At 37.5% G+C, this 14,318-nt stretch overlaps 1 protein-coding gene across 1 annotated transcript in view; it reads right to left on the minus strand.

The window, feature by feature from the left end:
• Window positions 1–14,318, minus strand: part of LOC126249350 (nose resistant to fluoxetine protein 6-like) — a 223,826-nt gene that overhangs the window by 16,311 nt on the left and 193,197 nt on the right. Inside the window, exon 10 of the mRNA XM_049951005.1 lies at window positions 8,899–8,978. Within this exon, the coding sequence (XP_049806962.1) occupies window positions 8,899–8,978 (80 nt within the window). The remainder of the gene's footprint in view (window positions 1–8,898; window positions 8,979–14,318) is intronic.

The following is a 14,318-nucleotide window of genomic DNA, read 5'->3' on the forward strand; positions in this document are numbered from 1 at the left end:
TCTTTGCATTGAACAGTCTTCCCACAAACATGTCCCAAACTTTATGACCTGATGTTTTCTGCTTGGTCATAACTGCACCACTAAGTCGACAACACCTGTCAATATGCAGGGTGATTATAATTAAAGTTAAACTTTCAAAATGCTGTAGAAATAACACCACTAGTCAGAATGATGTCAAATTGCAACGGAATATTATCGGAAAACTGGGAAAACGTATGGCAAAAGAAAAAAAGTAGTGTGAAAATTGATCAATAGATGGCGCTGTATGTGTCAGAATACGTAAATGAAAACACCTATCATGTGCATGACCCCTTGAAGTTGGTATAATCATGCCAGGTACAGGCTTTTCCTCCTTTCACATCTACAATGTTCGCCATGACTGTCTCAATGCAGGATCACACTCTGCTTATAAAGCTGTAGTACAAGAATGATGACAGTGCACATGTCGCTCTGCAGTTCAGGATACTGATGGGTTTGAAAAGACAGGTTCTTTTGGTGCGCAACCTGGTAGAGGGAGAAAACAAACTGATTCGACGTCAATGGAAGCAGTGGCCACAGCAATGCAGGAGGAGACAAATGGTGGTGTGCAACCGTGTAGTGCATGGAGAATTGCCCGAACACTGAACATACCCATGAGCACAGAGTGTAAAATCCTACGAAACATCCTTCTTTGTTACTCATTCAAAATCACCCATGTGCACGACTTGCTTCCTGTTGAAGTGCCAGCAAGACAGACCTTTGCTTTAGAATTTCTTGCTCGTATGGAAGTGGACACTGGTTGGCTGTGGAAGATTTTGTGGACAGATGAACACAACTTCAATCTGACAGGATATGCCAATACACAGAATTGTCGAATATCAGCAACGGAAAATCCACACACTAATCAACCAGTACTACTTCATCCTGAAAAGGTCATTGTGTGTGCGGGCTTATGGCATCATTTATCATAGGGCCATATTTTTTCGAAGAGACAGGTGCTTTCGGTCCTGTTACCTGTACCGTCACTGGTAAGTGCTATGAGTGTCTTTTGCGCAACAACGTCATTCCACCTCTCCAACAACGTGGATGTGTGGATGGGATCTTTTATGCAAGATGGCACACTTCTGCACATTACAAATCCAGTAAAGCAGCTGCTGAAGCACCATTTCGGAAATGCTAGAATTATCAGCTGCCATTTCCCTACAGCCTGGCTGTTCCGATCACCTGATCTTAATCCGTGTGACTTCTGGCTGTGGGGCTATCTGAAAGGTTTTGAGTTCAGATTGCAAACTTAGCTGCATTGAAGGCACGCATTGCACAACACATTCTGAATGTGACTCTGGAAACACTTTGATTAGTTGTGGAACATGCTGTTTCTCGATTTCAGCTTGTTGCAGAAAACATGTTTTGTGCCAGTCACAAGGAAATTAACAATCCAATTTGATTGATGCTTTTTATGTGGTTTTTGGCCTCAGGACAATTAACCCTAGAATGGATGGGCTGGGTCTCTCAGACCTAAGCGGATTTAGTTTTAAAAATATCCACAAGAGTACACTACTTGCGAGTCAGCCATCCATTGTAGCTTTCAGTTAATGTTCCTAGAGGACACTGCTTGTGTCATCATTTTTCTTTGTTCGCCAGTTGATTGTTGACGTGGAGGGAAGCGTGTTGTGGGTCTGAGAGACCCAGCCTGTCTGTTTATGTTAGCTTTTTCTTCTTATGCACACTTCTTGTTATACTGACTGCAAGCAATAAAATTGCTCGAAAATGGCCTGGCAGCGTCCTCTAAGTGATGAAGAAATTGAAAAACTGTTATTAGAAAGTGATAATGATATTCGGATGTCGATCCTGATTTTATTCCCAAAAGTGTTCACAACACACAAAGTGAAATGAGTGATGAACAGTGACGATAACGTCGTTATTCCTGCGAGAAACTTGAGTACACTCACTAATACATCTCGAGATTCTGTATCAGCTAGTGTGGTTGGTTCCGGTCCCTCTTCCAGTGAATCATCACCTTATTATTTGTCGAGAGATGGACGAACTAAATGTCAGAAAAAGGTTCCCAAGCAAAATGTACATACCAGATCACACAATATAATTATGCATTTGCCTGGTGTCAGTGAGGAAGCCAGAAATGCTAACAACATTGTCGAGGTCTGGAAGCTGTTCATTGACGACAATTTGCTCGATTTGATAATAGAGAGTAGAAATACTTACATAGATCATGTAAAACCACTTTATAAAAGTGACCCAAATACTGCAAGGAACTTGAAAAAAAGAGGAGTTCCAGGCATTTTTGGATCTTTTGTACATTTCTGGCATTCTTTACGGAGGCAAAATGAATATGGAAGAATTTTGGGACACTTATGGCACAGGGACAGAAATCTTCCCTCCAAGTATGTCACTGTGAAGATTTCGTTTTCTTCTGAGATGTGTTAGGTTAGATAATATTCACATAAGAGAGGAACATAAAAAAAGTGATAAAGTGGCCCCTGTACGTGATATTATCGAAGGATTCACAAAAAACTGCACAAGGCATTACACAACAAGTGAATACCTTACAATGGACGAGATGTTACTATCTTTTCGGGGACGTTGTTCTTTCAGAATGTACATTTCTTCAAAACCTGGAAAGTATAGGATCAAAATATTTATCTTAGCAGATGCAAAAATGTACTATGTAAAAAACTTGGAAGTGTATATAGGGTAACAACCTCCAGGTTTCTTCCATGTGAGTAACGCAGCTGACGATGTTGTGCTCAGACTTGTGGAGCCAGTGAAGGGAACAGGAAGGAACATTAGCCTTGACAACTGGTTCACAAGCTGCACTCTTGCAAGAAAACTGCTCACAGACTGTAACCTTACACTCGTTGGGACACTATACAAAATTAAAAGAGAAATTCCATTGGAATTCTTGCCTCACAAGAAAAGAGAAATACATTAATCCATATTCGCATTTTACGACAATTTCACATTAGTGTCATATGTGCCAAAGAAAAATAAATGTGTAATTTTGCTGTCTTCAATGCATACAAACAATAAAATCAATGAAGAAACTGGTAATATGAAGAAGCCAGAAATTATTACATTCTATAATTCAACAAAGAGTGGAGTGGATGTGGTTGATGCCATGTGTTCAGAATATAACGTTGGAAGGCAAACAAGATGCTGGTCATTGTGCATGTTTTATGCCATTTAGAACATTGCTGGTATAAATGCATTTGTGGTATACAAAGCAAACATAGGACTGGATATTTCAAGAAGGATATTTCTCACGCAACTCAGTTTGGAACTTATAAAACAACACATGGCACAGAGAGCTAACCAGAGGAATCTGCCGAGCAACATTCGACAGCTGGCAGCACGTCTATCTGGGATTACCACTGACAAGGAAGTTGTTCCAGAAGGAAAATGAGGTCATTGTTATAAATGCAAAGACAATAAAATAAAATATTTTTTGTAAAAGTTGTGGAAAGTGGCTGTGTCTCTCCCATTCTGTAAAGTTATGTGAAGATTGTGCAGAAAATACAGATCAGTAATATGTATATCGTAACAAGAGAAACCATTTTTTATTACATTATGTTATGCACTAAAATGTACAATGTTTTGTAATAACGTGCTTGACAATCCTAATTTCATAGCTTGTGAGGACGTGAACTGTCAAAAACAAAATAAAACTGTTTTAAATGTTCAAGAACGTTTTTAAATACTGAATAATTTTACTTTCAGATTTTCGGAGAAATACAACATTATTTTCAAAGAAATGTATGGTAAATTTAAATATTAATAAACAATAAAAGAAGTATAGCAGCACTGGTGTTGAAAATTTAAGTCTTACTTATTCTGGAACATAAATAAACCGGTGGGTCTGTCAGACCCAGCCCGTCCGTTTGTGTTACATTTTTTCGTCTGTCCGTTCTAGGGTTAAAAACCAATGTGACTGATGCTTTTTCTGCGGTTTTTGGCCTCAGGCCAGTTAAAAACTGATGTCAGTGATGCTTTTTATGCGGTTTTTGGCCTCAGGACAGTTAAAAATAAAATTTCCCATCCAATGTGATATGACCTTGCCGTGGTTATGGGATTATGTAACTAACAGTATTACACCTGTACACCCATGCACACTGAGTAGGGTACAGTTTGTTTAACATCAAACATACACCTTAGGCATTGTTGTATGATTCATTTGTCATTTGTAGTCAACCACTATTAAATTATGATGCTTACCGCGTCATCTATTGCCACATTTTGTAACTATTTATTTTTCTTCTGCCATACGTTTTCCCCCTTCTTTGATAATATTCTGTTGCAATTTAACGTCATTCTGACAAGTGGTGTTATTTCTACAGCGGTTTGAAAGTTTAACTTTAATTATAATCACCCTGTATACTAACCGTTTTGCGTTTACACCTGACCTCGTGCCCATGGGAAAATTAGCATTAATGGCTTGCTCTTGCCACATGCACTAAAAACATATTACTCCTGATAGCTATAATTATTAGTCTGCAAATGAAGTAAATACTGATGTGATGTTGTTCAGTACACAGTACTCAGTCACCAATAACCTGTTACACCCTGTATGTACCTATTTGGAGTACTGATATTTTGTCTTCTGAATGTAAGTACTGGCAAGCAATTCTTTCTCGTAATTGTGTAGTTTTCCAAACAGAATTTTCCTTTTGATACAATATTCATATTACAAAGGTATACCAGTGTATAATCATCCAACTGTTTTCGACTTGATACTGTTTGCAATTGAGGAATACACATTGATCACAAAAATGAAAAAAATAAATAAGTTCATGTACCTTTCTACTCATGAAACTGCTGTAATAGTGATAAACTGGAACACAGTTATTGTTATGAGACAAAGTTAACAGTGCCATCATGTATGGGCCACCCTTGTGTGTTGAACTCATGTATGATTTAATTAAATATCTGCCACATGGAAGGAGGACACAACTGAAAAGTTTTGTAAAAGATGGCAGCCACAGTAGTGCATTTGTTAACTAAACAAAATCTGGTGAGAGACTTGCCAATATGTTATGAAGATTTGTATTTATGAAACATTTCATACAAGAGACATGTGTGTAGATGCTGACACAGGGATATTCGAACAACTCTCTTAAATTTGTCTGAAAACCTACAATAAATCATTTTTCAAGTTTACAGTTGTGCAATATGTTTTGAATGTGAGCCTTTCTCGTGAAACAAGTGACAATTTTTGCTAATAAGTGAATTTCCCATCTTGTTGCTGATTCAACTGGTCATGTGTTTCAGCAGTTCTCAGACATACCTAAACAATATTAATTTTATGTTGCTAACTATATTGGTAAATAAAGATTACACTAGGTCAGAACATATCAGGACTTCATAATTAATCTTATGCTTTCATGCATACCACAATTTCTGCATGTATACCAAAATGATAGTTACTACTTATCTTAATCAAGAGTTATTCTTGGTATCGCTGCTCTGTATGCTGAATAATATTATGAACATTTACAGACATTCTCAAAACGACAAGAAAATTTATATAGTATGAAAAGGTATACATTTAAAATGCATGTTATTTACATAATACGCTATATCATAAATTAAAAGAGTATGATGGTTAACATTTATCTTGCTAATAGACTGGCAGGTCAATCTGACATTGATCAGAATTGCCTTACTGTGTAACTAGCACAAGTGTTATGTATACAGTACCCTGTTAGGACTGACACGACATGGGATGAAGTTTACCAACAAAAATGGGTGAGTTGTTCAGTATTTGTTTTGGTATAGGTAATTTATGATATTTGAGGACACATTTTAGTCAGTTAATCCAAATTATTGAATTGCTTCTGCATCATTGAGCTTACTTAGCCTACCATTCATCTGCCCCAGTGCTCACCTGATCCAACATGCTAGCACCATAGCCTTCCTTGCTTTCCATCCCACTATTCAGACATTGCAATGGTCACTGGTTCTGCTACTTGGAAATAAGTTCCACAGTGTGAATTTGCACTCCACTGACAAAATTTTGGAGGTTGTTCATGATATGCAGAAAATAATTTCTGAGGTTGTTCAGGATTATTTTCTTCCTATCTTGAACAACTTCTAAAATTTTGCTAGTGCAGTTTAGGATCACCTTACAAGAAGACTGAAGCAAAATATTGCTGCTTCCTCTTTCAATGGCTTGTGTCCCAGCATCCAAAACCATCCTATCTGATTTAGGAACACTACAGTAACTAGAATCAACTCCCAGTCCAAAACTAAGCTAAAAAATATACTCAGTGACCATTCAAAATAATAATCATAATAGGTACAAATTACTAATAATAAAAAATGGAAATTATATCTTTCCCTACTCTATACACAAAAAGACCCCCTATTCACCTTGAACTATGTGGTGTGGATATTTGCCCCTTCCAAATTCTATCTTTATCCACAAGTATTCCAATGCTATGTGGTCCACCTGACATCCTATATCTGATGACCCTACTGACTTGCATGCTATACCAGTTAATGAAGTTTCCACCTCCTTTAACCACCTATATCTCCATTATAAATCTTATTCCATCTGCAGGCTTGTGCCCATTAGTATTCGGTCACTTCTCCATTTCACCAACCATTGAATGCTGCCACAGATGTAATATTACATCCCTCCTTCTCTTCACCTCTATTTGTTTTGTGTTCTCTCACTTATAAATTCCCATATAGATCACGCATATAACAAACCATACATTTTCCCACATTGGCCCCTCTGTGTACAGGCACAACCCTGAGACCCTAAAGCTTCAACCCCAACACCATTCAGTTACACTCTAACCACAGACCTGCATCTCTTTCCCATGCACCTCCACTACAATGAATATCATAACAACTTAATGAAGCAGCATAATTATTACCAGCATCTTCATATCCCACCCCAGAACTTGTGCTGGACTAAGTAAATCATTATCATCACCATCTTGAAACATCAACATTGCATACTCTAGGCAACAGCATCAGCCAACCAGTCACTAATGGTGCCTCACTAAGCACATGTGGGATACAACTGATATGATGAAAGTTGGTTGGTTTAGTTTTTATTACTGACAACATCTTTTAATGAGCTACACTTGAAAGGTTTATGACTGACTCTGTGCAAGATTTAAGCACTGCATTTCAGCTAGAAGGAGGCTACCAAATTACTAACCATGTGAAACATTCTTTATGACAACTGTCACTATCCGTAACACTTACGATGTGTGCAGGACTTATTATCTATGGGTTTGCCTCTGAAGTGATGATTTTGCCATTGGTTTGTCGTACAGGCCTTCACGTTTCTGCGATTCCTGTCATCCATCCTATTCACAGATGAGGCTACCTCTACAAGGGACGGTATAGTCAGCTTTCACAACACCCACCTGTGAGCTACATAGTCCCCATGGTATGGTAGCAGTGAACCATCAGCACCAATTCAGCTGCAACAAGGGCCATTCATCCTTCCACAGCATCTCACAGGTGACGCATATCTGCACTTCCAGCAGGTGACCCCGCCTCCTGTTCTGGGAGGTGTGCCATTTGTGGTATGGAGGGTAATGCCGGTACTACATAATGGTGCACCAGCTCATGCCCTATTAAATATGGAGCTAAAACACTAGCGTAGACAGATCATTCCCACTTGCCTGGTTTGATTTCAATCATTGACACCTGCACTATCAATGACCTTTTATCTCCACCTTCTAGAGGGTGTAACTCTCTTCAGATGTATTTCTGGCCATATGTCAACATGACCTGTTTTGCTCCTTATCCCCTCATACATTGTTTTCAGCATGTTTTCCCCATTTAGTAAAATCTTATTGTACTGCACCTGACAGACAGCAAAGCTAAATTAGAGGCAAACTGGAAAGGTTTCTTCTGAGCAACTCGTAATTCAGCTGAAAAATATTTAGAAACTTGTAGCTTATGTAATGTAAATGAGCTGGATACTTACATTTTGTGCTAAATAAATATTTTTACTGTAATGTAAATTGATCTGAAAATGTTCCTCATGGATCATATTTAAACATAAATTATTTGAAATAGCCTGTAAAATTACCCGTTCCACATATTACAGTACATCAGTCTATTAATCCATGGAGCATGTAACTAACTGAACTATCAGTATCTTAAATGTTTGGTGCTGTGCAGCTACCACTAATCTCTGGATCTAAATGGCGAGTAAAATCTGGCATCTGCAACATAGGATTCATAAATCCTATGCAGCCGAGATTAACATTAACAGTGGCTCTTCAAGACAGTGCAGTGCTTCTGTCCCATTACAGTTGTATGTTGAGTTTGTTCTTCTCTCATGAGCTGTTATAGACTGCTTGGCAAATGACCACCATGGCATTCTATTAACTGATATTTACTCACAGACAAGAGCATCAGAAAACTAATTTTATTCACTTTGAAAGTTATGTGTCATGCGTGAATTTACTTAGTTACACTGACACTCAAGAATCTTTTCTATCAACTGAACACAGGAATTCCTCTGCAGTCAATGGGAGGCAATTCACTATTTCTTTATAAAACATAACTGATATTATATCTATCAATATAAGTTGAATTTATGATTCATCAACATCACTGCTTCCATAAATTTCTCTGATATGCTAATTAGTACCACATGCTCTCACATATCTTCAAGCTAATAATCAAATTATACATCTCACTTTCCCATAAGTTTGATGGGTAAATGAATAAGATGGTCCTCAAAAGCAGATACTCAAGCAATCCACATGATGGAAATGGGTGCTTTGTACAGGGTGCACCTCTTAATTGTCATGAGAATAATGTGGAATTGTACAGCAAAACCTCTTGAATACTAAGACATAAAATGCTAAAATGTGCACACATGTGTACTTGATTTTAGATGAATCCTACTTTTTATGCTTTGTCTGTACATACCTGCTAGAGAGAATGAGAAGGAAACTTGCAATTATAAAAAATTGCATATCATTGGATAAGTACCAACTCCAGGACAAACACTGTAAAAGAAATAACATTTTTTTTACAATGCTGCATCTAATATGTTAGTTATCTATCTTATGGGTAAACATATTAAGCTTTCTAAATTTTACAGTCTTTTGCAGCTTAGCAGATGATAGATACTAAGAAGTCTACCTGAAGTGTCAAATTTAGCTTGTTTATTAAGTAATCATATCAGTATTAATCACTGATTTCCTACATCTACATCTGCTCAACTAATAAAGAAATGTTTCAAAATACACCCCTGACAAAAAAAAGTGAGCACCTAGAAGGCGAGAAGGAAATAAAATGAAATTTCATGGGTTGTGAGGGTATGTGACATTATTTCAGTGATTACAAAATAAAGTATAATTTACAAAGAACTTGGCAGTATGAGCTCACTTATCAATATCATGTTCCACCCTCTCTGACCTGGATCGATGCACCGATTCAGTTGGGAAGGGTATCATAAACCCGTTGTATCTTCTAGCGAGGCAAGCTGGCCCAGAACTGTTGTAGCTGGTGCTTGATATCCCAGATACTAGTGTTGGGATGGAGTTGACTGACCTGGTCTACATCTACACCTATACTCTGCAAACCATTGTGAAGTGCATGGCAGAGGACATGTTCCATTGTACCAGTTATTAGGGCCTTCTGCCATTCCATTCACATATAGATCATAGGAAGGATGATTGCTCAAATACCTCTTTGCGTGATCTAATTAGTCTAAGATTGTTTTTTTGCGATCCCTATGGGAGTGATACGTAGAGCTAGTAATATATTTCTAGGTTCATCACTTAAAGTTGTTCCAGAAACTTTCTAAGTACATTTTTACTGGATAGTGCAAATCTTTTAGCATCTTCGTGACACTCTCCCATGGATGACTCTCCATCCAAGATAACATGCTATGTCCTCCCTACCAAAAAAGTTACCAATCCAGGCACAAATTTCACATGATACCCCATATGACTGTACTTTTGATAATAAGTGCAGTTGTGGTACTGAGTCAAAACCTTTTGGAAATCCAGGAAGACTGCATCTACCCGACTGCCTTGATCCAAGGCTTTCAGTACGTCAAATGTGACAGTGGAAGTTTGGTTTCTTATGATCATTGTTTTCAGAATCCACGTTGACTGGCAGGGAGGAGATCATTCCGTTGCAGATACCTCATTATGTTTGGGCTCAGAATATGTTCTATTGGGGAGAGATATGGGGATCTTGCTGGCCACAGAAGTGCTTCAACATAATGCAGACAGTGTGTAGAGATACATACCATTTGTGGACAAACACTGCCCCATTGAAATGACACTATGATACAGTTGCATGAGAGCTAAAATGCGAGGATACAGGATGTCTGTTAGAGTTCCTTTAATCACTGACAGCCATGATTGGAAGTAATAACAAATGGTTGCCCACACCAAGGCACCAGGAGTAACGTTGCTGTGCCTCTCCCAGTCATTGGAAGACTGGGACCTCTCCCCAAGTCACCATCATACTCATACTCATACACATCATACAGGGTACTGCAGAACCTTGGTTTATCACTGAACCCAATGCAATACCATTCATTAGCAGTCTGTTTCCAACTCATGGCACCACTCCAAATGCAGCCATTGTGTTGTGGTGTGAACGGCACCCAATGCATAGGATGGTAATTCCCTAGTCCAGCTGCCCTAGTCTCCGATTAATGTTGCCTGATGACACAAAATGTTGCGGGAGTCCATTATGTGTTCTCAGATGGCAGGTGCAGATGAAAAGGGGGCAGGTGCAGATGAAAAGGGGTTACAATGTGATTGGTGCACAATATGGTGATCCTCCCTTGTGGTCATCAGATGTGGTCAACTAGAAACTTGCCTCCACATTCCCATGCTCTCCAACATCGGGCCACTGTCACATCCAAATGCCTAAAAAATCTGCATATTGCATGATTCGACCAGCTGATCAAATGAAGACCCCCAATGAAATCACTTTCCACCTGTCAGATGCTGATAATGCTGTCTCACTTGAGTACGCATCATCTCTGTGTCCTTCACAGTGATCAATCAACATCTGACATCGTTCATGTTCCTTATATACCCTACCAGGCCAGGTAACAACACTAAACATGAATCACAGTTATACACTTCTCGGTGCTTCACTTTTTTGTCAGGCGGAGTAAATTCAGAGTTTCTTATTCATCTACAGCAATAAATTACTACAATGTTCACAGCATTAAAATGTCATAAATATGCATTTTGCTCATGATAACTGCCCCCATCAGCTCCATAGGATAGGCATCAGAAGCTCCCATGACACATTATCAGCTGTTGTATGCTCTGTTTGTCCTTATACAACTTTTTTTTTAAAAATCAACAGATGCACTACCTACATTATAAGGTTCTGCCTTCATGGTGTGTACACCAAATGACAAGAAAAATAAAATGAAATCAAATAAAAAAAATACCAATGTGACATAGTACTTACACCATCACTATTGTTAATACAGAAAATTACTTAGTGATAAGTGCTGTGTCCCTCTACCTTTCGAACTGACCCATAAGATGTTTTGTCCTGTTACAGCTGTCGATAGGACATATGCAAATGGCTTAAGGATTTGTGTACCAGTACTTTGATACAAAATGTGTTATCTGCATAATGTGGTTAACTCAGTTCCTGCAGTGAGATAATGAACCTCCAAGACAGTTATTCAATTTACTTTATAAGAAGTGATATGTAATAAGGTAAAAAAAAAAGAATAAAGTCATTTTAATATAGTAAAAGTAACTGCACAAGCTGAGAAGCAGCAGTATTATCATCTTTTCTCTTCCACAGTGTCATGAATTGCCAGAATGGGTGTGTACAAATAAAAAAGTAAAAAGTGCAGCAAATTTTAAAATGTGATATTTGTGAACATACACAGTATGAGAAGTAGGCTTCACACAACTTATGGTCTCCATCTCAATAGCTTAGGGAAGGACTTCGTAATAACAAGAATTCTCAAAATAGTAAGCAATATGTTGGGGTGCACTCTAATGCTATAAAAGTCATTCCTCTCAAGGAAAAACATTACAAGTACCTGGGAAAATTAATCACGAAATGCCATACAAGGGAAGCAATGCATCTGCTGAACATGAGTGACCTTTTTTGGGACAAATGAAATCACCTCCAGCTCTACACTAGATAATGCCAGTGCATGTCATTTATAATGCCCCAGATTGACACAAATTCATACAATAATAAGCTACCATTTTTGCATTATAATCTAGAGGGCTTCAGTAACAAAACAGATGCTTGTGAATAATTTATTATAGGAATGGTACCACAGAAATTTGTAGATAACATTCATATTTCAAATTACAAGACTATAACCTAGCAACATTTGACATTAGAGCACACATTATATGTGGCATACCATTTACTTTAGGAAATAGTAAGCTTGTAATTATCACAGAAAAAGTGTTGTGGGAGAATAAGTTCTGTGTTGACCAAGAGTTTGAAACAGTAATGCTCAAATTCGTATTTCAGTCTGTTTCTTTCTTGCTGGTAAGTATATATTGATCCCTCTCTGTAGATTTTGATACTATCCTGAAATCCCTTGATCGAATTTTGAGTAAATTAATGTTAGGTTTGCACAAGTTTAAATACTGTCAAACTCTGAGATCTGAACATTCTAAGATTTTATCCCATATCATGGGGCTAAAGATTTATTTGGCCTTGTACCCATCTGAATTACTAACATGCACAGCAGTTCAATAGATCATGTTGTAACCAATTATGACCACATAATCTCAGCATATACAATAAATGGTCACCTCTGATCATTTGAGTCAGACTCCAGTGCCAAAATAGAATATCAAAGTATGCCTTTAGATGTTAAAACAAAAAGGCTGAAAAAAGGAAAACATTTGTATCTTGCACAGACTGACTACCTCCAAGTTAAATAAAGAACTCTATAAACAGTGCTAGTATCAATTATGCAAAGAAGGGAGATGATTAAAATAAGAAAGTATAAGCCAACAGATCAGAAATAACTGAACAGGAAGTAAAATTAATAATGCAGAGTTAACCGTGAATAATGATGTAATATCTTATCCCTTTCTAGTTTGCAATATTTTTCACGAGTACTTTATTGATATAGTTGAAAGTGATTTCCACATGAAACAGAATTTATAGGAAACAGAACTGCAGCAGACACTGATAACATCCTCTGGATCATTGATATCTTCAGAAACAAAAATGTCAGCACACTCATGTAAACATTGCTGAAACCATTAGTTCATGTAATAAACAATGTTCTTGAAGAAGGTACATTCACAGACAAATTAAAACTGGCTGTTGTCAAACCCTTGCACACAAAAAGGAAGATTATGGTTTAACATCCCACTGACAATAAGATCATTAGAGATAATTGCACGAAAAGGGGGAAGAAAAGCACTTCAAACTACTGAACTATTGCCTTACCTCAGCATTCAGCAAACTTATTGAGAAACTAATGTTAAAAAGCATCTTCAAACATTACAACACGGTAGACATTTTAGGCGATTTCCAACGTAGCCCCAGAAATCATCTGAGTACCATATCTGCAGCAGTGCAGTTTGTTCATTACCAACTTGAAAAGTCCCAAACAGCACATGTATTCTTGGACTTCTCTAAAGCTTTCGACAGAGTACATTATAATGCACTCTTATAAAAAAAAATTTGTGATGAATAGTGTCTCTGGTAAACTGATGCAATTACCAAAGGAAACACAGATAAAAGATAGCATACAGTGTATGGGAATGGTTTATGAGAATGGAAAACTATTAGAAAGGAGAAAATCAAGAACAAGAAATATAAACTATTGTGCCCAGTAGGCCCTATTTTAGAGCCACTGATTCCTGCTCACACATAACATAAATTATTTTCCAGGTGCTCTAGATTATAAGCATCTGATTTACTGTAAATGCCAATGACACATATGGAGTTGGCTGGGTAGACAGTGAATGTACCTTAGCAAAGTGGTTGAAAATGTCATTTAAAAGGCTGGAACTCTTTTTGAGAGAGATAATCAAAAGTTAACATACTAAATACAAATATTATTCACTTTAAACCAAATTGTCCACATAGGCAAAATACTATCAATGATGAAATTTTGTCAAAGAACTGTTTGGATTGTAAGTTTTTGAGTTAATTCATAGATGGAAGGCTTTCATGGAATCATTTTGATCATACCTGAGGGAAAAAAGCCTAACCTATATATATGTTAACAAGATTATCACCAAATCTTAATTATGAAACCCTAAGGACTCTGTATTTTGGATTAATATATACTTCATTCTCTTATGGAATAGTCCTACACGAAAGGAACTGCCAAACTAACATCACTCCACCAGAAGATGACG

This window comes from Schistocerca nitens, chromosome 3 (genome assembly GCF_023898315.1).
Source record: "Schistocerca nitens isolate TAMUIC-IGC-003100 chromosome 3, iqSchNite1.1, whole genome shotgun sequence".
NCBI lineage: Eukaryota > Metazoa > Arthropoda > Insecta > Orthoptera > Acrididae > Schistocerca > Schistocerca nitens.